At 42.8% G+C, this 20,718-nt stretch overlaps 1 protein-coding gene across 1 annotated transcript in view; it reads left to right on the forward strand.

Moving 5' to 3' along the window:
* The window catches only part of ME3 (malic enzyme 3), a 179,991-nt gene that overhangs the window by 77,574 nt on the left and 81,699 nt on the right, over positions 1-20,718 (forward strand). The window contains exons 2-3 of the mRNA XM_019530378.1: positions 10,718-10,851; positions 12,030-12,179. Coding sequence (XP_019385923.1) covers positions 10,721-10,851; positions 12,030-12,179 — 281 coding nt within the window. The 5' untranslated portion in view covers positions 10,718-10,720. The remainder of the gene's footprint in view (positions 1-10,717; positions 10,852-12,029; positions 12,180-20,718) is intronic.

A 20,718-nucleotide genomic window follows, 5' to 3' on the forward strand; every position in this document is an offset into this window, starting at 1 on the left:
CAAAATGAAGCTTCCTGCCATGTGCCCAGCACCATTCACCACCAGCTCCGTGTGTAGGGTGCAGGGGATGCAGTGTGGGCCTGTGGTGCTCCCTGCCACAGGTGGTGCAGACGTGTCCTTGAAATTTCATCTGGAGAAGATAAACTGTGGGACTAATCTGATTCTCCCTGCAGCCAGTGAGTCTTTCCATCGACTTAGCAATTGAAGCAGCCTGCAGAAGTATTCTTATCTCTCTGGACTATCTTGGACTCATTGGGTTATTTTGTTTTATTTTGATTTTTTTTTTAAGAAGAAACAGGAAATTAAATTGGGCCGATATTTTGAGTATTCTGAGAACAAACAATTCTGACTTCTCATCTGACAGCCTTCTTGGATAAAATGTCTATCAAAACATCTCCCTAGTTCCCTCTTGTACAGCAATGAAGAACATTTTACATGTAAAATGTAAAATTGAGACAGCTTTCTAAAAGCATTCTGCCAAACCTACTGATTTTGCTTATGCCTATCTTCTTTTGAAAAATCTATTTGTCTGGATGTTAAAGTGATCCAGCTTTTAGACAAAACTCTTCTAATTTGTAACATCTGGATCTGTTTGGGATTTTTTTTTTCCTGAAGAAAAATGGATGCCCTGAAGGCTGGCAAGCCAAGGGAAATAGCAATAAGTCTCTGCTCATTTGATATGTAATTTTATTACTGAGGCCTCCAGACATAATTGGGATATTTAGAACAAAGTGGCTTGTCTGTCGAGTAAAAAGCTTGAAGCAAATGAGCAATAAACTTGTGGTACTTGAAGTAATATACTGAAATATCAGTACTTTGCTCCTTTTTTCCTCAGTCTATTGCATCTAAAATTAGGGATGATGAATCAAAGAAATTCTTGCTACTGTCTCCGTGTAAATGTTTGCAGAACTGGGGGACCCTTTGTCTGGCAACACTCCAGCGCAGGGACCTTCTTAAGTTACAGGACCAATGCTGCTCATCAGTGTAAATGAGTAACTCCACTGAAGTCTTTTGTCTCAGCTGTTACTCTGCTTTGTTACACCATGGGAAAATTGGTGTAAATGGGAACAGTATTGAGTCTGTTGGCTCTAATCCAATGGAATAACTTAACCTTGAGCAGAGCAAATCAATAATTGTTAAAGCCCCACTGATAGTTAAGACAGATACCATCATAATGAGATCAGAGGGCCTTACTAGCAAGAAATAAATCGCCTGACTCCAACTCTGTGTACTAAAGATCTTTACAAAGCAAATGAGAAGTTTAGCTGCTTAATGATATTTTTTGAAAGCTCCCAGAGACTCTGGGAGAGGAAGGGCCTACATTACCAATGGATTAGAAACAAGCAACTATTGCACCAGCTTGTGACAAAAGGGATGGTCAGGAGCGTGGGATTTATAAACTACTGACTTTGAACCCAGGGAGAGAGACAGACACTGTAAAAAGAGTTTGTAAATCATGGTCAACAAAAGGCTTGCTCAGCAATAATCACTGGGAATGCATAATAGGAAATCCTTTTGGGGTTTCAGTGGAAATCAGAGTCCAGCCTCCTGGAAATCTAGAAGCATCACATAATCTTTTCTTTATTAGAAAAACCATGCACAGTTAAGGGTGATGATGTGCCATAAGCCATTTTTAAAAGGGAAAATAAAGGGCTGTGGTCCCTGGCTGCCTTCATGCTCCTTAGCATGCAAATAATGGTTTAAAAATACAATCCCAATAGAATGGAGACATGACAAGGGGGAGAGCCTGGGCAAGTCCTTCCATGCTGCTACAGGTTTACAGTAGAGCTCTGCATTAAAAAGGAGGAGAAGGTGAGAAACTGTCCAAAGGGTACCCATGCACCTACCCTTCTATGCTTTAGAAATACTAAACAAAAACAAAGTATAATAGATTGAGACCCCAAACAGCTCACAACCTAACTATTTACTAGCTGTAGAATTGTGTAGGTGCTAATGCCTCTGGAGAGGATGCTTTTAGGTGATTTTTATAGAAACCTATGAAATGTCTATGCAGAACCACGTTAACTGCAATCAATGAAATGAGATTCAACAAGGACACATGCGAAGTCCTGCACTTGGGATGGCATAATTGCATGCACAAACACAGACTGGGGAATGACTGGGTAGGTGGGCAGTACTACAGAGAAGGACCGGTGGTTCAGCAGACCATGTGCTGAATATGAGCCATCAGTGTGCTCTTAATGCAAAAAAGACCAACAGCATCCTGGGCTGTATTAACAGGAGTTACTTCCCAATCAAGGGAAGTGATTCTTCTGCTATATCCAGCACTGATGAAGCCTTACTTGGAGTACGGTGTCCAGTTTTGGCCCCACATTTCAAGAAGGACATGGACAATTTGGAAGGAACCCAGCACAGGGCAACAAAAATGATCGGGGGCCTAGGAGACAAGACTCTCAAACAGTCTCCAAATACCTAAAGGGTAATTATAGAGAGGGTGGAAATGGGCTTTTATCTGTGGTTGCAAGGGACAAGACTAGATGCAATGGCCTCAAGCTGCAGCAAGGGAAATTTAGGCTGGATATTAGGAGGAACTTTCTGATTATGCAGGTAGCCAAGTGTTGGAACAGGCTACCTGGAGAGGTTGTGTTATCTCTATCCTTGGAAATATTCAGAAGCAGCTTAAACAGACACTTGGCTGAGATGGTTTAGTCAGGGATGATCCTGCTTTGAGCAGGGGATTGGCCTAGATGATCTTGTAGCATCTCTTCCAGCCCTCCTTTTCTGTAGTGCTGTGAACCTGTATTAGGGATATATTATCTATAAATGTGACTGCAAATATAACATGCACCAAGTGCCTAAAGAGCCATTCCGCCTACCCTTGAAACAAAGAGATTGGAAGAATGTCCTTATGGGGGTCCTTGTGTTTCTTGACATGCAAAGTGTGGTCATTAGACTGGGAAAATCCTGCCCTGTGGTGTGTTTCCTAATCATTGGAGATGTGCAGCAACCAGCCCCTCGTTTGTTCATGTTAATGACTGCCAGGTCAACTGAGAATTGCCCAAATGTATGCTCTGGGGACTATGGCCTGGGAACTGGCACGCAGCCCAGTTCTAACTTAAATATTGCTTAACCATCCCCCTAGGCTACTGAAAGGAAAGACTCGCTGCCTTGTCCATGAGGTCATCCAAAAGTGACTCCACAGCCATCCTGACACTGTAGGATCTCAAGTACTGCTTGGGTCTCTACCTCATAGAAGACAATGGGGTTGTGGCCCCATGGATTCACACCAGCAGCCCCAGGGCCTTGCTGGGATTTAGTTACGTTGTATAATGCAGGGCTATTGAAAGACGCTCTAAATTTAGGGCCTGATCTGGAGGGGTTCTGTGCACTAGCAAAGGGCTTTGGCTTGAATGTAAGTTTAATATATGTATCAGGTATCAAAGGCCTGATCCAGTTCCTCTTGAAGTCAGCCAGAGTTTCCACTGATTTTACTGGTCAGTGAATCAGAGCCTATGTTTATATTGCAATATTAGGAAAATGTAAAATGTTCATCTTGGTAACCTGGGACTGGGGAGAAGACTTCAAGGTACATATAATGCAGCAATTTAGAAGAACCAAGTCAGGCTCACACTTCTTCTGATCATACCCCTCTTCAGAGACATCCCTTTGCCTGAATCAGGGGGTGCAGACAGTGGTACTAAGCAACTTTTCCTCTGGGATTGTTGTTATCTGCAGGTCATGGACCCTGGGATATAAAAATAGTTCAACCACACTTGCAGCTTTTAGAGCAAACCCCTTTCCCTAAAGAAGTTTCACTAGCTGTTGGTTTCTCCTCTTTGTTTAGAGATAAGACTTCTACCCTCTCTACAGTAATTCATTTTCCATATGTTTTAAAAAATGAATTGGAGTGCCTGCTAATTGGTTTCAGCTCTGTTAGGATGTGGTTAGTAAAATTAATTCCTAAATCTATCAATGCGAGATAAAAAGACCAAGAAATATGACTTTCAAGCTGTTTAAAAAAAGGCTTTAATCTTAAACAAAATAAAACCTCAGTGAATCAAAGCTTTTGATCTGAAGCAGTGTCTGCTTCCTAGTGTATTTCATGCTGTACTGTTCTGGTGAATATAACCATTTTACCCCAGGGTACTTCATACAGACCTTCTGTGCATTTTAATAAGCTCATTGAAGTACCCTGAGGTTTATAGCTAAGGTGCAGGACTGGTGGCACAAATGTGCTCTGCCATAGACTCCTTGCATGACATTGATTAGTATTGGCATTTTATATTACTATAGGTTATGTCACTTTGCTGAATCTGAATAAACTACAGCAGTATTTGCATTTTTATACTAGAATATGAGGATCTACATTAGGAGGTTTGTTGTTTTAACTAGGTAAAGCAGCAAAACATGCAGAAGTAGACAGGGCACATCTACACTTGCAATTAGCACATGTGAATAAACCTGTAAACTTACTGCTCTGGAGTTTTTTGCTCCTGAGCACGCCATTGGAATGTGCACCCAAGAGCAAATAACTCCAGAGCAATTAGCTCCAAATTTTATTCATGCGCAGTACATTGGGCATTTTTACACGTGCTCTGGGAGACATGGGAGAGGGTGCTTTAATTAGCAGGCGCTTTTAATTAAAAGTGCCTCAGGGTCACGTGTATCAGTATTCCCCATGCTGAAAAATGGCAGTGGGGTTCTTTGAACTAAAGCTCTTAGAATGAGCTTTAGTTCAAAGTGACCCACTGCCCCCATTTTTCGGCTCAGGGACACTAATACACATGATGCCAGAGTCTGCTGCAGCGTATTTCTTTCTGAGCTCCAGCACATAGTTTCTCAACCTGTGGTATGCATACCCCTTGGGGTACACGAGATACAGGCAAGGAGTATGCGGGTACCCCAACACTCTCTCACCCTCTTTTCCTCTCTCTCTCTCGCCCACTTTTCCTTTTAAAACTATGGCAAAAAAATTGGCACACCACACATTGCACAGCACTTTAAATTCCCAGTAATAATACATACTTGAGTTGGTGTAAAAGTTGGCAACCCTACCCACACCAAATCAGACATCTGTCATATCGTGGCCTTTTATACACAACCCTTCTTCCAACATATGGCACACATTAGTCTGTAAATATAAAATCCCCTGGAAAACTGAGTGTTGGGGTACTTGTTAAAATTTTCAGAAGTTAGCGGGTACTTGCGACTTAAAAGATTGAGAAGCACTGCTCCAGCAGATTCAATTAATCTGGATTTCCAGCACATTGGAGCTGGCTCCCTGCACATATGTAGGAGCCTGTGGAGCCCAGCTGGAGCAGCCCAGGGTTGCTCCAACTGGGTTCATTGTGCTGCGAAGGGGCTGGCAGGGGCACGAGGGTGCTTCAGTGCAGGGCTAGTTGGCAGGCAGTCCCAGCAGTGAAGCACCTTTGTGCCCCAGCCAGCTGATCAGTGTCTACACGTGCACTGCTGCACACAAAAAATACTTCCCCGCAGGGTAATACTTACAAGTACTACCCTGCTGAAGAGTGTATTAGTTTCCTGTGCTCTAATAGAGGCACACATGTAGACACCGAGATGGTTACTGCACAATTAGTCAACTGCGCAGTAAAAATCTTGTGCAGACGTGTCCACTGTATATAATACTAAGTTCTTGTATCAGCTTGATTCTCTCAAAAACTCACACTTCTAGCCAGCATATGTATGCTAAGAAGTATCTAAGTGTAAAAAGTGTTGTAGAGTCTGCTTATTAGCTTCCTAGAGTAAGACGGAGCACTCTCTGTTCAACTTTAGGTAGTGATAGCTGTTGGTACTCATCACATCACTTAATCAAGTTCTTTGTTGTCCTTTTTCCACTTCCGTACCTGAAGAAAAGGCAGGAATTGAAATAATAAATTATCAGGCAGGAGGTATCATGACTGTGCAACCATTTATATGGAAAGTGCTATGGATGTGCCAAATAGTTCTTAAATATAATAATGTGTTCTGTACAGTTTTATTAAGTGCAAAACCAGATTGGGTTTAAATCAAATTTGCAATGAAAACCTGGCTGTACTTCCTAATCGCTGTCCTGCTAAGACACAAAGCATTGTTTCAGTCAGGGCTGTATGTTTTGTGATTGCCTCAACTCCTTTAGCACCAACTGTTGTGGGTCTAAGTAAGGGAGGCAGAGTCCTGTGCCCTTACTCCAGTTTCTCTCCTGCCCACTCAGAAAAAGAGACAGCAGTGGAACTGATGGGATTCCCCACCGAAAACAGCATTTTATTTTTCCAAAAAATGTAAGGGTTTTTTTGTGAAACACTGAACACTGGAGTACATTGATTCAGAATAATATTGCCATGCTTCATGGGAGCTGTTTTTAGGGTGGTTTATCTACTCATGGCCCAGCCCAAAATGTACTGCTATCTCCCTGAAGGGTGGGTAGCATAAGCCAACCTCTCAGTGATGTGTTACAGGACATAGAAATATTTAGATGAAGTCTGATAATTTTCCATGGAATGCAGTGCCTTTTTGTAAGAAAAAATATTTAGTTCAAACTCAATTGTCATTGAAGCACAACTTAACTCTGTTCCTGCTTCTTTTGACCCTTCCTCATAAGGGATTAGTAGCTTCTGCTTTGCTGCTTGTTCTGAGGTTTCTCTCTTTTCCTGTGGGGTGCAACCACATCCTTGACCCTAATCAGCCTTTGAAAATGTACTGCCCTCCCTAAGTGAGCAAATGTGAGTTTTACACTTTTGTTACTCTTCCTCTGTTGTTCTCCTCTATTCAAGGGTAGTAGGAAATAAATGGTTTGAACTTACGATTATCTCTTCCTTTGCCATCCATCCTTTCCAGCTGAACTCTGACATTTGTAGTAGCTGTGAGTATTTCCCTGCTGTGCCACAATATTTTCATTGTCAAGCCTATCACTGACTTGGAATTGGAATCCAGTGATGATTTTATTCTCTATTATTTTAGAAATCTCAAGCCTGGAAATAAGAGCTGGGTGGGAATTTTCTGATTAAAAAAAAGTTTTCCTCCCTCCCAGTTTGGAAAAATCTGATTCATCAGAACTAAGATATGTTATGGGAATGTACTTGTTTTGACTGAACTTCTGTTGGGAAATTTTCCCCAAGAAAAATGAGACACCTGTGAGAAACCACTAGGTTAGGCAGTTAGGACACCCACTAGGGCTGTGGGAGGATTACTTTCCAAGTTCCTGCCCCGCTGGATCGGGCCTTGAAGCTGGCTCTTGAGCCCACTGATCTTGGCTATTTGAGGTGGAATGGGTAGGGTCCTTCTTGATAAGTCTTTTCTTGGGAGAAGGCAGTTTTCTTTGTTTTATCCTGATGTAGTGCAGGAAAAATTGAAATCTCATAAATGTTTGCAGGATGGGAAAACCATTCCTTTTTCCAAGACCCTGCAAAATAAATATATTATGTCAGGAGTGGGCAACCAACAGCACATGTGCCTTAATGTGTGGCACATGGCAGACTAAGTAAGGGACAGGCAGCATGGTGGCAGATAGGCCAGGGAGCTGAAAAGAGAGCAGCAGATTGGGCAGGGTGGGAGGAAACAGAAACAAAGGAGCAGATCAGGCAGGAAGTACAGGGCAGGGAACAGAAAGCAGAACAGCTGATCAGGCAGGGGAAGGGGCATGGAGTGACATACCTTATTTGTGGCATGTCTGCCAAAAAGGTCGTCTCCCGCTATATTATGGGAAACAGGTGAAAAATACATTCCTCCCTCCTCTGAGATCTTAGTCCCTCCATTGTTTTATAATGTGTTTCGTAGAAGTCCTATAGTTTGAACAATTGAAATAGAGGAGGATATGATCTGACTTTATATTCATTTGCCCTCAAGCAGAGCTTAGTATTTAAGGAAGGGCTGTTCCTCCACTAATCTGTAACAGAAACAGCATTGTCCAGTGAAGAAGGCACTTACTTGGGAGAAAGGAAACATAGCTTCAGCTTCTAGCCTCTGCTGCATGGCAGATGGCTGATCACCAGGGATCTGGATTTTCCATTTCCCATGGAAAAATGGAGACAAACGTGGATTTACCCTGTTACCCAAGAAAAATGTGGATTTTTCATTTTAATGGAAAAACTTGTGGAATTCGCAGTTTTTCAAAGATCTCTCTGCAGGCTAGAAGAGTTCCAGCCTGCAAGGGGCTGGGGGGAGCGGGAGGAGGGCGGTCAGACAAAAGCGCCATGTACACGTATATAAAGATCAGATAGTCGCCAGGCAGCCTGGAGAGCAGCTCCTGCAGGTAAGCTTGGGGGTGGGGATTGAGGCCCCCATAGGGAGGGAGGGAATGAGTTGGGCAGGGCTGGGGCTGGGGCTGGGGCTGCTGCCCAGCCAGGCAATGTGTGGGGCTTTGGACTCAGGGCTGCTATGCACAGCCGCAGGGCCCTAGCGGGGAGCAGGCGGCTCGTCCGGGGCGGAGGGCCTAGCTCCCTGTCTCCGTGCGCATTCCCGGGGGAGCAGAGGGGAACTGTGTTGCCCCAGCGAGGCATTCCCTGGCCATGAGGCAGCAGTGGGGGCAGCAGTGTAGGGTTGTGCCTGTTGCTGCCTCTGCGCAGGCAGGGGATGCCTTGCCAGGGCAGCACAGAGCCCACAGTGGCAAGGAGCTTCCCCATGCAGCCCTGCTTTGCCCTGCAGCACCAGGTCACACCCACTGGACAGTGGAGGCCCCAGGGGAGGGCAGCAGGGCAGGGAGCCCAAGCCTACAGCAGGCACCCTGCGGCCACACCACACACAGATCTGGGGGGCATGGGTCCCCCCGCCCCCCCAGGAGTGTGTGTGGCAGTGGGGAGCTGCCCTCCCCCCACCAAAGCCTGCAGTGAGCAGGCACCGGGGGGGGAGCTGAGCACCATGCTCCACTCCGCTGCAGCAGCTGCTGCCTCCTGCAGGCAGCAACGGGGGCTTGGCATTACTGCAGGGGGCAGGGGACAGACCCACGTCCCTGGCCCCATAGCCCTTGGCCCCATTTGGCGGGGCTCGGGGGGGCAAGAGGCTTTGGCAGCAGGGCTGCGGGACTATGGCTTAGGAGTGAGGGGCCTGGACCTGCGTTCTGCAAGCTAAGGGGGTAGTGGAGCTCTGATTTTCCATGATAAAAACCTAAAATTAAATACCAAAATGTATAGGAATTTAGAATTTATTTTATTATAGTGATTGAGTCGCTGGTAGACTTCCAAATTGTTTTAAAATTGTAAATATATCAAGAAAACATTGTGTTCAGCTGACACCTATATGTATATGATGGCCTTTCATTTTAATCTTGGATTTTGGGGGCGGTTATCAGAGAATTTCTGAATTTTTATCAGTAAATTTGTGATTTTTTATCAGGGAAAACCAGGATCCCTGCAGATCACATAACCTCTTTGTACCTCAGTTTTCCTGTTAGCTATACCCTCAGTAGCTATTTATTTCTGGGTAATCCTTTGTGATCTCTGGATGAAACCTGCTACATAATAGTTACAGAGCTATAACTGATATATAAGTGAGGCAGTGGTAGTTTTACAAGTCTTTGTTTCTTGCTTATTTAAAAGGAGATGATCCAGCAACACTCTAATTTCTTACTTTGTACTTCTAGCTGTTCATTAAGGTCTAAATCTATTGGTTTGTAATTGGTAAAACTGGTAAAAATTTTCCCAGGGGTTTAAACTCTTCAGGCATTTCTGAAAATGTTTTCCTATTTCCAGCTGTATAATCTGGCATCAAGATAGCATCAATTCTCAGCTGATCAAAGACTAAGATTTTCTCCCTGTGTTTTGGAACACATTCCCCATTACAATTCAAAAGGCAGAGTCCAAGGGTAACATATTGTTAAACATCTGGAACTCCAGCTCTGCTGTACAGATAAATACATTGAGATGTCCATAAGTAAAGGACAAGAATTGTCCTGTCAGAGTGGAGAGATGGTCTATGTATGCTATATTCAACTATGACCCGTGTCTCAATTACTTCAAAGACAAGTGCCAAATCTATACCCCTGTGGGGAACTCACTTGAGGGAACTCCTTTATTATGGCTACTGTTCTCATTTGCGCATCTTCAGCTTTTGAGTTTCAAAGCATTGTTGGTTGTAGCCGTGTTGGTCTAAGGACACAGACAGGCAAGGTTCCTTGGGTAAATGTGATATAGTTTCCTAGTTTCATAGATGTTAGGGGCTGGAAGGGACCTCACCTCACAGATCATCAGGTCCAGCCCCCCTGCACAAGGACAGGAAAGATCAGGTGACCCCAGCAAGGTAGGTGTCAAGACGTTTTTTGAAGATCGCCAGGGTGGATGACTGTACCACTTCTGTAGGGAGCCTTTTCCAAACCCTCGGCACTCAACTTATAAAGAAGTTTTCCCTATGTCTAGCCTGAAGTGATATTCAGTCAATTTGTGCCCATTATACCTTGTCCTGCTCTGATGAATAGATGCTCCCCCAGGCCCTGATATCTTTTATATTAGATCAACTGTGGAGCTGGAAAAAAAGTTCTTTGCAAGGTCTAATAAAAGGTATCACATCTACCCAAAAAACCTTGCCTGCCTTTTAGTTTCAAGTGTGCTTAGCTTCATGCAGAATCTCCTTTCGCTGATACTTCCCTTTTAATTCTGAAGCTGCTTCAGTGTCATAAAAGATATTTTCGCAGGTCCTGCATACAGTATATTAGCAAAACCAGGTTTCTCTGGAATTTGCTCTGCAGAGGGGTCACTATTGCTGCTTTTGGACTGAGAGCAGACTGTATTTCCTGCTGTTTGAATGTGCCTTGGCCTTTCCTCCCTAGGGGATGGCCTTTACACTTGAAGAGAGGCTGCAGCTTGGGATTCATGGTCTGCTTCCTCCGTGCTTCTTGAGCCAAGATGTTCAAGTTCTCCGTGTCATGAAAACCTATGAGACCAAATCCAGTGATCTAGATAAGTATGTCCACAAGGATTTATTTGTTTGTTCTCTCTCTCTCTCTCTCTTTTTTTTTTTTGACTGTGGAGATGTGAGAATCCTTCTGTTTTAAACTATACATGTGCAGAGCCAATCCTTCAGGATCACTCTTCCTCTAGCCATGTCCAAGAATATTAGCCAACACTTTGCCGTCAGTGCCTCTCGTATCCTGTCCAGTCCATTCCACGTCTCCCAAGGCGCTGTTGTATTATTTGTAAGAGCCTTCAGTATAGACCAGGATCTTATTGTGCAAGGTGCCTGTGCAAATGCAGAACAGAAAGATGGTAATTGCCTCACTATAGCATTATGCACAACATGGTCGCATATGGAGTGGATGTGCTTCACCACATGTCCCCATCAGTGTATTGAGTGGAGTGCCTGATGGCAGAGCAAAAAGAACCTGCCAAATAACAGACATTTTTTTAAATCATATGGAGCAGTGAGAGAGTGTTTCCAACCCATCATCCCCTTCAGTATTGTTCATAAGAGCGCTGGCAGGGAGAAATGTTAAATATGTCTTTTCCCCGGTATTTGAGAGTGTTTTGCTTCTCCATTGCTGTCAACTGCGGCTGGTCTAAGGGCTAAAAGAATGTGCTCTGTTTTCCCAAATCACAATGATGTTTTCCCTTATAGTCTGAGGTGTCCCTTTTGTTGTACATAGCATGCAGCACACTGGTGTGCATCTATGAAACACAGTACTTTTATGCACAAGGTAATTGAAATGTGCACATTTCCGTAAAATATGAATAGCTCACAGATCAGCTGATATATTTAAATAAATTGTCTTTGGTCCTCACCCATGTCATCAACACTGTAGTTTTCTCCATTTTATTAGAGTTATTTCTGTTGTAATTGTATAAACCCCTGAAGATACTGCCTGATTCCCAAAGGTGGTAGGCACACGTAGCTACCATTAAAAACAATAGTATTGTGGATATTCAAGACCGCTAGAAAATCCTACATGAAACTTCCCATCCAAAATCTGTCTGGGTACTATGGCACTATGCACTGGGTCTGAGTGTCCTATGGCATCTGTGCATGGGAGAAGATATGAATCTAAATACCATTAGCTTCATGAATTGTGCAGTTTGGGTGGAATTAACAAAACTTGGGTATGTTGACCTATGCATCTCCTTTCTTTTTTTATTCTTCCTTTTAAGATACATCGTCCTTATGACATTACAAGACAGAAATGAGAAGCTTTTTTACCGAGTTCTGACATCAGACATCGAGAGATTCATGCCCATAGTTTACACTCCGACAGTTGGCCTGGCCTGTCAGCAGTATGGCCTGGCTTTCAGAAGACCACGGTGAGTAGACAGAATATTTTTTCACTGTCTTGAATTGGATTTGAATGTTGTTTTTATGCAGCATTAAGTTTTCTGTGGGTGGCCTAGAAAAAGTCAGATTTGATCCTGGATCAAAATATGGGCTATCAAGTAGCCGATTACATGGATTGCTGCTCTTTGTGACAGCAGATCCATGGACTTGTTTCTCTGTCTGCCGGTATCTCAAATACATGGCGAGTGTAGGTGAGTAGCTGAGTGGGCTCAGCTCCCTGTTCCCAACTCCTGACCAGCTGTACCGAAAAGGAGGTGAAGGACTCCTCCACTGATGCAGCGTGGGCAGCACAGCTCGCTTCCCTGTCTCCTGCCAGATGCACAGGGGCAGCAGGGAAGGACCTGCAGTGTGGCTTAGGGAAAATGTTTTTAAAATAAGCCTCTCCCTGGATCTCCCAGTGTCTTCTGGGGTCTTCCTAGTTGTGCATGCTCCGAAGTGGCAATTTCTGCAGTGTGCAGAGCATGTGCACAGAGCTCCTCACCAGTCAGAGTTCAAACTCGACATTCCTGACTTTTCCCCTCCCTCCTGCACCAATTCCTTGACCACAAGGTGTCCATCTATCAGTGGTCACCTGCGTTTGAAGTCTCTACCTTGTAACAAGACTCGGACCAAACCAGGTTTGGTTTTCCCTGTTATCTCAGGGAAAGCAGGACTGCCTTCCCCACTCTGTTCTCTTTGCCATTGTTGCTGTTGAAGAAGTCTTCTTTCTCTAACTCTTTTAAAACAACCACATTATTTTGCCACCACCATGGTAAGAACATCTGTTCTCATAGTCTGGCAGTTCTAATGGAAGGACTCTTGTTAAATTTGGGCAAGGACCTGTTTTAGATTTCCAGCCTCTGCTTTTGCAGGAAAGCAGCAAGTTGTCATGGCCTGAATGCAGCCGAGTTCCTGATTCACTGTTTCTCTGCAGAGGGACTGTGAGCTGCAGCTGACTTTCAGATTTTACTTTAATAGCAAGGTTTTGGTTTTTTGTTTGTTTTTTTTAACCAAAATAGCCTATCCTACAAAAAGACAAATCCAATTCTATCATTTTAAATAATGAGCTTCAACATTCATATTGTTCTTCTTTTTGTAAAGTTATATTTGAGAACAGTTGTGTTGCACTAAAGATTTATTCTTTTGGAGCCACTTCATGGAGCACAGGGATTGCACTAGCCAGAGATTTGGCACAGTATAGCACACCAGCACTTCTAAGGGAGAATTAAGATTTAATTTATGGCTAAAAATTAAAATTCTGTGCCTTGCAGCGTCTTTGCCCTGACTTGTAAGGCCTGTCTGAATCAGTGTGTGAGAAGAATGAACTGCAGTTTCCATTCTTTTTCTCCTCAGCCCTTTAATCTATTTCTAATTGATATCAATAGGGTTTTAAAACTTAATGACAACCATTTAAAAGGTCACAATGGTTACATACCTTTCTGCCAGTCATTTCAGCGGGAACATAGCACCTAAAACTGGAAGGGACTTCCTGGCCCATTAAGTCCAGTCCCCAGCCATTACAGGCATCTGCATCCTTTCATAAACAGTCCATCTTTGCACTAGTTGGTGGGGGAAGAGGTGGGGGGAGAAGGCAGTTGCATCTACTCGTATGAGAAATATGGGATATCAAGTGGTCATGTAGGACATGTCTATGCTGCTGTGGTGGGGTGCTCTATCTTGCTGATGAGGAAATTAACCTCCTCGTCTACCCAGTCTTACTCAGATGTATCAACCTTGGAAATCAGGTGATGAGGAAACCCTGACAGGCAACAACGACACCATACTCAAGACCAAGGTGTCTGGCATTGTCAAGAGCAGCACCTTGGCTGCTTGGCAGTGAGACTGAGTGCCCTGGTGTTGTGGTATGGACAATATTTGTAATCCATCAGGATTAAGCAATATTAAAAAGACATAATAGAGTGTTAGGTATTATTGAGAAGGTAATTGAAAGCAAAACAGACAGTGTCATTATACCTCTGTATAAATCCATAGTATGCCCCCACCTTGACATAAAGTACCTATACACAAGCAATGAGGCTATACACGTAATGAGGTAATTACTGTGCTCCAGCAGGCTCCAACATCACGTGTATCAGCATCACTGCATTGTAAAACGGCACTGGTAACACTTTAACTAAAGCTCATTCAACAAGCTTTAGCTAAAGCTCCCCCACCGCCATTTTTCAGTGTGGGGACACTGATACACATGACACCTTTGGAGCCATTCTAATTAAAAGCCCCTCTCCTCCCCACTCAAGGAGCATGTGTATAAATGCCCAGTTTCAGTTCCCTCTTCTCCAAAATCATGTAGTTTCCAAGAAAAGGAGCACGGAAGGGACACATGGTCAGGGGCATAGAAAAGCTTCTGTACAGTGAACATTGAAGAGATAAGGACTTTTCAGTTTAGAGAAAAGACAAATGTGGGATGATATGATAGAGGTCTAAAAAATAATGAATAGCATGGAGAAAGAAAATAAGGATTACTATTTACCATCTCACAATACCAGGACTAGGGGAAACTCAAGGAAACTATTAGGAACCAAATTTAAACAAACCAATTCTTTTCACCCAGTACTGAGCTTCTGGAACCCGTTGGCGTAAGATGATCATTTCAAAAGAGGTTTGAAAGATTCAAAAGAGAAATGGACAGAATCATGCATGGTACATCCATCAATGGATATTGAACATGATATGGCCAAAGCCTCCTCCGAAATTAGGATTTCCTGGGTCTCTGAATTCTGGAAGCTCTACAGGAAGAGAGAAAGGAGATGGGATCAATTTGGATTGCCCCTGCATAAATACTCTTCCTTTTAGCAAGTGCAACTGTGAGATTATAGGATAGTGAGCTAGATGGACCTGTGATCTGACCCAGCAGGGTACTGCTTATGTTGTTAATAAACCCCTTGACTTTGAGGCAGGATCAAACATACCTAGACCATCCCTAACAAATATGAACATTTTACATGTGCTCTGGGGCTGGAGGGGAGGGAGGGAATGCTTTAATTGGAGTGGCTCTTGGAGCCGCTCTAATTAGAGCACCCACAGCGTCTTGTGTATCAGTGTTCCTGTTCTTTACCATGATGATGGGGGCACTTTAACTAAAGCTTAATCAACGAGCTTTAGTTAAGGTGCAGGGGTGCTGATATGCGAGGCATAGAGCCTGTCTGATCGGAGCATGCCAATTAGCATGCTCCAGCAGACTTGATTAATCAAGTGACATTGTAATTACAGTGTGTTGGAGCAGCCTCCCCAAACATGTACAGGCACCCTATATGTCTAACCTGTTTTTTAAAATTTTCAGTGAAGGGGATCTTACAACTTCTGTTGGTAGCCTAGACAAATGCTTAATTATCTTTGATATTGCTAGAAAGTTTTTCCAGTTTCTAACCTAAGTCTTCCTTGCTGCAAATGAAGTGGATTATTTGTTAGTTTTATACCACCCTCAGTCAACAATAGCACAATTGATCACATTCCTCTCCCTATCAGCCTTTTTACTTATTTGAAGACTGTTGTCATGGCCTCCCTCAGTCTTCTCTCTTTTTTTAGACTAAGCAAACAAAGTTTTTCCAACCTCTCCTCACAGGTCATGTTTTCCCAATCACTTCTCATTCTTATTGCTTGCCTCTGGACACACTCCAGTTTGTCTATATTTTTCTTAAGAGGCAATGTCCTAAACTGGGTGGAAGGCCCTATTTGCAGTATCACCAACATTGAGCAGAAAGTTGTCTTTTGAGTTTTACATATGTCACTTCTGTTAATACAGCCCAGAATGAAATTAGGTTTTTTTGCAACACCAATATGTTGAGTCTGTTCCTGGTTCTTATGACTTCCAGATCCTTTTTGTCAGTACTGCTTCTTAGCTTTTCCCATTTCTGTGTGCACTGGATTTCTCCTGTTTCTGTACAGCTCTTTGCACTTGTCTTTACTGACCTTCATCTTGTTAGGTGTTTTTAATTAGCATGATCTATAGCTGCCTACATCAAACTTTTGTTTTCACCCTTTTGTTTAAAGATAAGTACAGTACTCTGTGCTTTTCCAGTTCCCATGCCCCCGCCATCATGCTTTCTCACAAATAGTTGCCGATGAGAAGATGCTGCTTTAGTTAGCTCCTCCAGTATTCTGAAGTGAATTTCCTGGGGTGCCACTGATTTGAATACATCTAACTTATTCCTTAATCCATTTTTCCCTAACCTGGCTTGTTCTCCCGTCACATTGTAAAATTAATGATGATAGGTCCCCAGTCACATTTTAAAACTTTTTTTCTAAAAGTTAAAGCAGGATGATATTGAACACTTCCTCCTTCTCTATGCCACCTGTAGGATTTACCTTCCTAATGTATTTCTAGAAAGCAGTCATAACAGCCTGGACTTTTTTTTTGCTAGATTTAACAAAGCAAGGTGTTTTATGGTCGCCATTTTCCCTGCTTCAGCATGCATCTTTCGTGAACACAGGGAATCAGAAATGTGTGCAGTATTCCACATGAGGATCTTGTCAGTGCCTTGCACAATGACCGTTAATATTTCTCCTTCAAATGATTGTTCATTCCACTGTAGGTGTGCATGCACTTCATGCATATTCCAGATGAGGTCTAATCAATGCCTTCTGAAATGATGTTAATGCCTCCCTTTCTCTGCTGGAAATACCCCACCTGAAGCATCCTGAAATTGCATTTACTGTTTCCATAGACTCATCACATCCATAACTCAGTCAACCTAAAGAATACCAGGTCTTTCTACTCTGTTTCTAATTTATAAGCCCCTAACTTGGAGTAGGGGTTCTTGCTCTTAGTACCTAAGTGCATAACCTGGTACTTCATTCCACTACGTTTCATTCCATTTTAATTACTCTAGTCCTCAAAAGCATCATATTCTTCCTGTGTGATATTCAGATCCTTCTCTGTATTGACAGTGCCTGCCAACCCAATGTCATTCGCACTCATTAGTATACATACCCCTGCTTGTTTGAAACATTCAAGTGCCATTGTCATTATGGACATTAAATAGTGGTGAAACCAGACTGCTTCCCAGCCTTTTCCACTACCGTCTGGATATCACAAAGTTGATGTATATTTTGAGACAGTGCCATGAATCACAATAGTGGTTGCTCTAAGCTACACAAAATGCCCTTTTCAGTGGAATACCATTTATTGAATCCTATCAGTATAGGAGATGTAATATCTTGTTTCAGAAATCTTTTATTGAGGGCCAAGATGGAGTTGCCTTGGTACACAACATGTCAGAGGGTGTGGAAGCAGTATTACAAAATACAATCCAAGTTTCACAAGTCGTAAAACTTTGAATAAAGGGCCTGCTGATGCCTGAAACCTCACCAGTTTGGTAGGTCTCTGTTAACACAATAGTACCCTGATGTTATAGCAGAAGGTTTGGTCAGGCATGGGATTATCTCTCTGACAGAAAGTGATTTTCAGAAGGTTCAGATTTATTCACATTATATTCAACTCGTGAGTGAAATGACTTAGTAGGATCTTAGGAAAGGTTTGGCCTTCCTGCATTTCCTAGATACTGTTCTCACAGTTATGGGACTGCCTGCATCTCTGTCCCTCTTCCCTGGTCTCTCAGTATGCACACTTAGGTGTTAGACCTCACTCCTTTACTCATCCAGTTAAGGGATATGGCTATTCCCTCTACTTGTACACATGGAACTAGGTGTCCTCGGCTAATCTGGCTGGGTTTGGGCACCTGCAGTTCAGGACCCTGTGACTAGACAGCCTTCTTAAATAAAGATATTCAACAGTTAAAAACAAAGGTTTTAGAGCAAAAAGATTTTAAAACAATAAACTGTGTGCATACTTGCTTGTTAAACAGAGGTTTGTTGTTTCCTCATGGCCACCTAGGCAGGCCTAAGTACCTCTGACAACTCCCAGCAGGGTCCTGTCTCAGTCTGATTCCCCCATACAACTACTGCTTGTTTCTTTAGAAAGCATCTCTCTGAATCTCCCAGGAATTCATTTGTTCTTCTATGTTTAGTGGACCTTTGCCTGGTAGTCAAAACCCAGCTTTTTAGGTTGCTTGGCTAGGAAATAAAAACAGAAAGTGGCTTAACTCATTTTTTAGGCAGCCCCCGAATCAGCCACATTCATGTAAACATCCAAAAACCAGGCCAGCTAACAGTATTTATAAATTACTACCATGCAGCTGTGCGCGCGCACACACACACATACACATACATACACACACGTGTGTGTATGTATGTATAGGTATCTGTATGTATATATGTGTGTGTGTATGTGTGTATATATAGATATAGATATATATCACAAGTATGGTAACAAATATGTCAGAAATCTACCTACAAAACCAAACCAAACCACATTTATGTCTGTGTTACAAAACTGTCCTGCAGCCTTTGTCTTTTCAGGGTTACAACCCTGAATGGCTGGGTCCCATTTACGTAAGCAAGACCAAAGCATTTTTTGAGTAGGGTCTCAACATAACTTTGTATCATATCTGGGTTCAATTCCAGATGTCTTTGGAGCAAATACCTAGTAATGAAGGAGCATCTGTCATTTGTATGTTCTTATTGGTTTCTTACAGGTTCAGACCCTGTGGTTTTTGAAACTTTTCCTGGTGATCTGCCGAATGCAGGATTATGAGACGTGAGGGATGGAATCAGAGGGAAGTTAAGGAAGGTGACCCTTGGAAGTGTTACTCTTGGGGAGGTGGAAATTTACTCTTGTAGATTAAAATTAGCAAAACAAATATCAGCAGGTAAACTAGGTAACTGCTTCCATTAGCCCTAGCTGCTCAGAGCACATCAGCCTTAGAAAATGATTGAGAGGGTTTGGCCACATTAGGCAAAAGATTTTCAAAGATTCCCTTGGAAATGAAAAGGAAGGAAACCAGCACATGCTTGGCAGTATTATTCTTGTACTAATTTAAGTCTTGCTGCTTCAACTCCTAGGCTAACCCTAATGTTGTCCATTGTTACTGTACAGGGGGTCATTCAACTGAAGCCATTTAGGCTGGTCAGCGAAGGCTAGACTAGACATCTCAAGGTATCAGTCTACTGTAGCCTGCATCAGCAACCCCCTTAATGGTTTCACTGTACTGAACTGCTTCACTGATTCCTGCTATAATGGTTATTAATTCAATTTTGACCTAGCACCATATTTTAAAGTTGGCATAATAGATAAGAATAGAGCCATCCAAAGAAGGACCAAGTAGGTCCTAATTTAACTTGTAGAAAATCTAGTTGACCAAGAGATTAGATGTAAGGAACACAGGATTGAGACAGAATTAAATAAAGAAACATTTAATTTTCTTAATAAACACACTGTGTCTAAGAAGCAGGAAACTGCGGCTTCCTCCAATGCAGTTGAACTGAATACAGTACTAGGTACTAGCAATACCAGACATCTAATCCTGGTTATACTACTGCTCCCTTTTATGGCTTTAGGCAAATTGCTTGGCCTCTCTTTTTCCAGCCCCCCACTATACAGCAGAGGGGGTGATGCACCAGAGTGCTGGTCTCAGTTTCCTGGCACTAATTACAGGACATCTGGATTAGCATTAGCAGATGCTGTGCTTCTGACACATAGCAATGTGCAATGACTACTGTTCCTGGGATGATGCATAATCCTCAGAGCACACCTAAAATGTATACAGTTTGTGAGCATGCTAAGCACTGCAGGTTTTGTTGCTGATGATAACAATCCCTATTACATATGATTCGTATTTAAGTTCTGTTGAAGTCATACCACTAAAACATGGCATTTCAGTTTGAAATAGACCTTCTGATCAATAGACTTCTGTATATAAAACAGAAGGTTTATCTTCCTCTGAGACATTGAGAACAGTGTTGGAACAGCCCTGTGGCTCTGCATCAGGGGAAACCCATCGGGGTAGCCAGAGTCTGGAGCTCGCTCTAAGTTCCTGAAACAATTCTTAGATACGGTTCTTCAAAACAAGAAGAAATATTTTGAAAGGAACTGGAACCTGAAACATGAAAGCTAATGAGGTTCATGTGTTGCTAAAATTAAAACAAACTAATAAGCCTTTTGGCTAATGGGGAGACGATACAACAGGGGCTGAAACAACCCATAGGACTGTCCTGCTGACAGTCTCTGTGGCCTCCCATGGATGTGTCTGTCACATGCCCTACACCACAGCACACAAAACAGGTACATCTTCGTTGTCTGGCTTGCTATTTGCAGAGCTGGAACCAAGCCAGATCAAATACCCATGGGGAAGTTTTGATCCAAGGACAAACACAGTGACAGGAACCTGTCACTCATTCTTCTCATTCCAATAATATTACCCCTATAGAGTAATGCAAGCCAAAAATGAATACCCATGGGGAAGAGGTGGGTTTTGAGCTGCCCCTGCTTCCCCTGAAATTAGTGCTTTACATCTAGCAATATCAGAGTTTACATTTGGTGATCAATTCCTCACACTGAGGCACACCTGGATGACTACCATTCGTGCTATCCCAGCCCTTTTTTAGAAGTAGCCATGCTCAGCATAACTCATAATGGACGCTGCTTAATGATCAAGGAAATAGCCTTCAGTT

This window comes from Crocodylus porosus, unplaced genomic scaffold, assembly GCF_001723895.1.
Source record: "Crocodylus porosus isolate Cpor-Errol unplaced genomic scaffold, CroPor_comp1, whole genome shotgun sequence".
In the NCBI taxonomy this organism is placed as follows: domain Eukaryota; kingdom Metazoa; phylum Chordata; order Crocodylia; family Crocodylidae; genus Crocodylus; species Crocodylus porosus.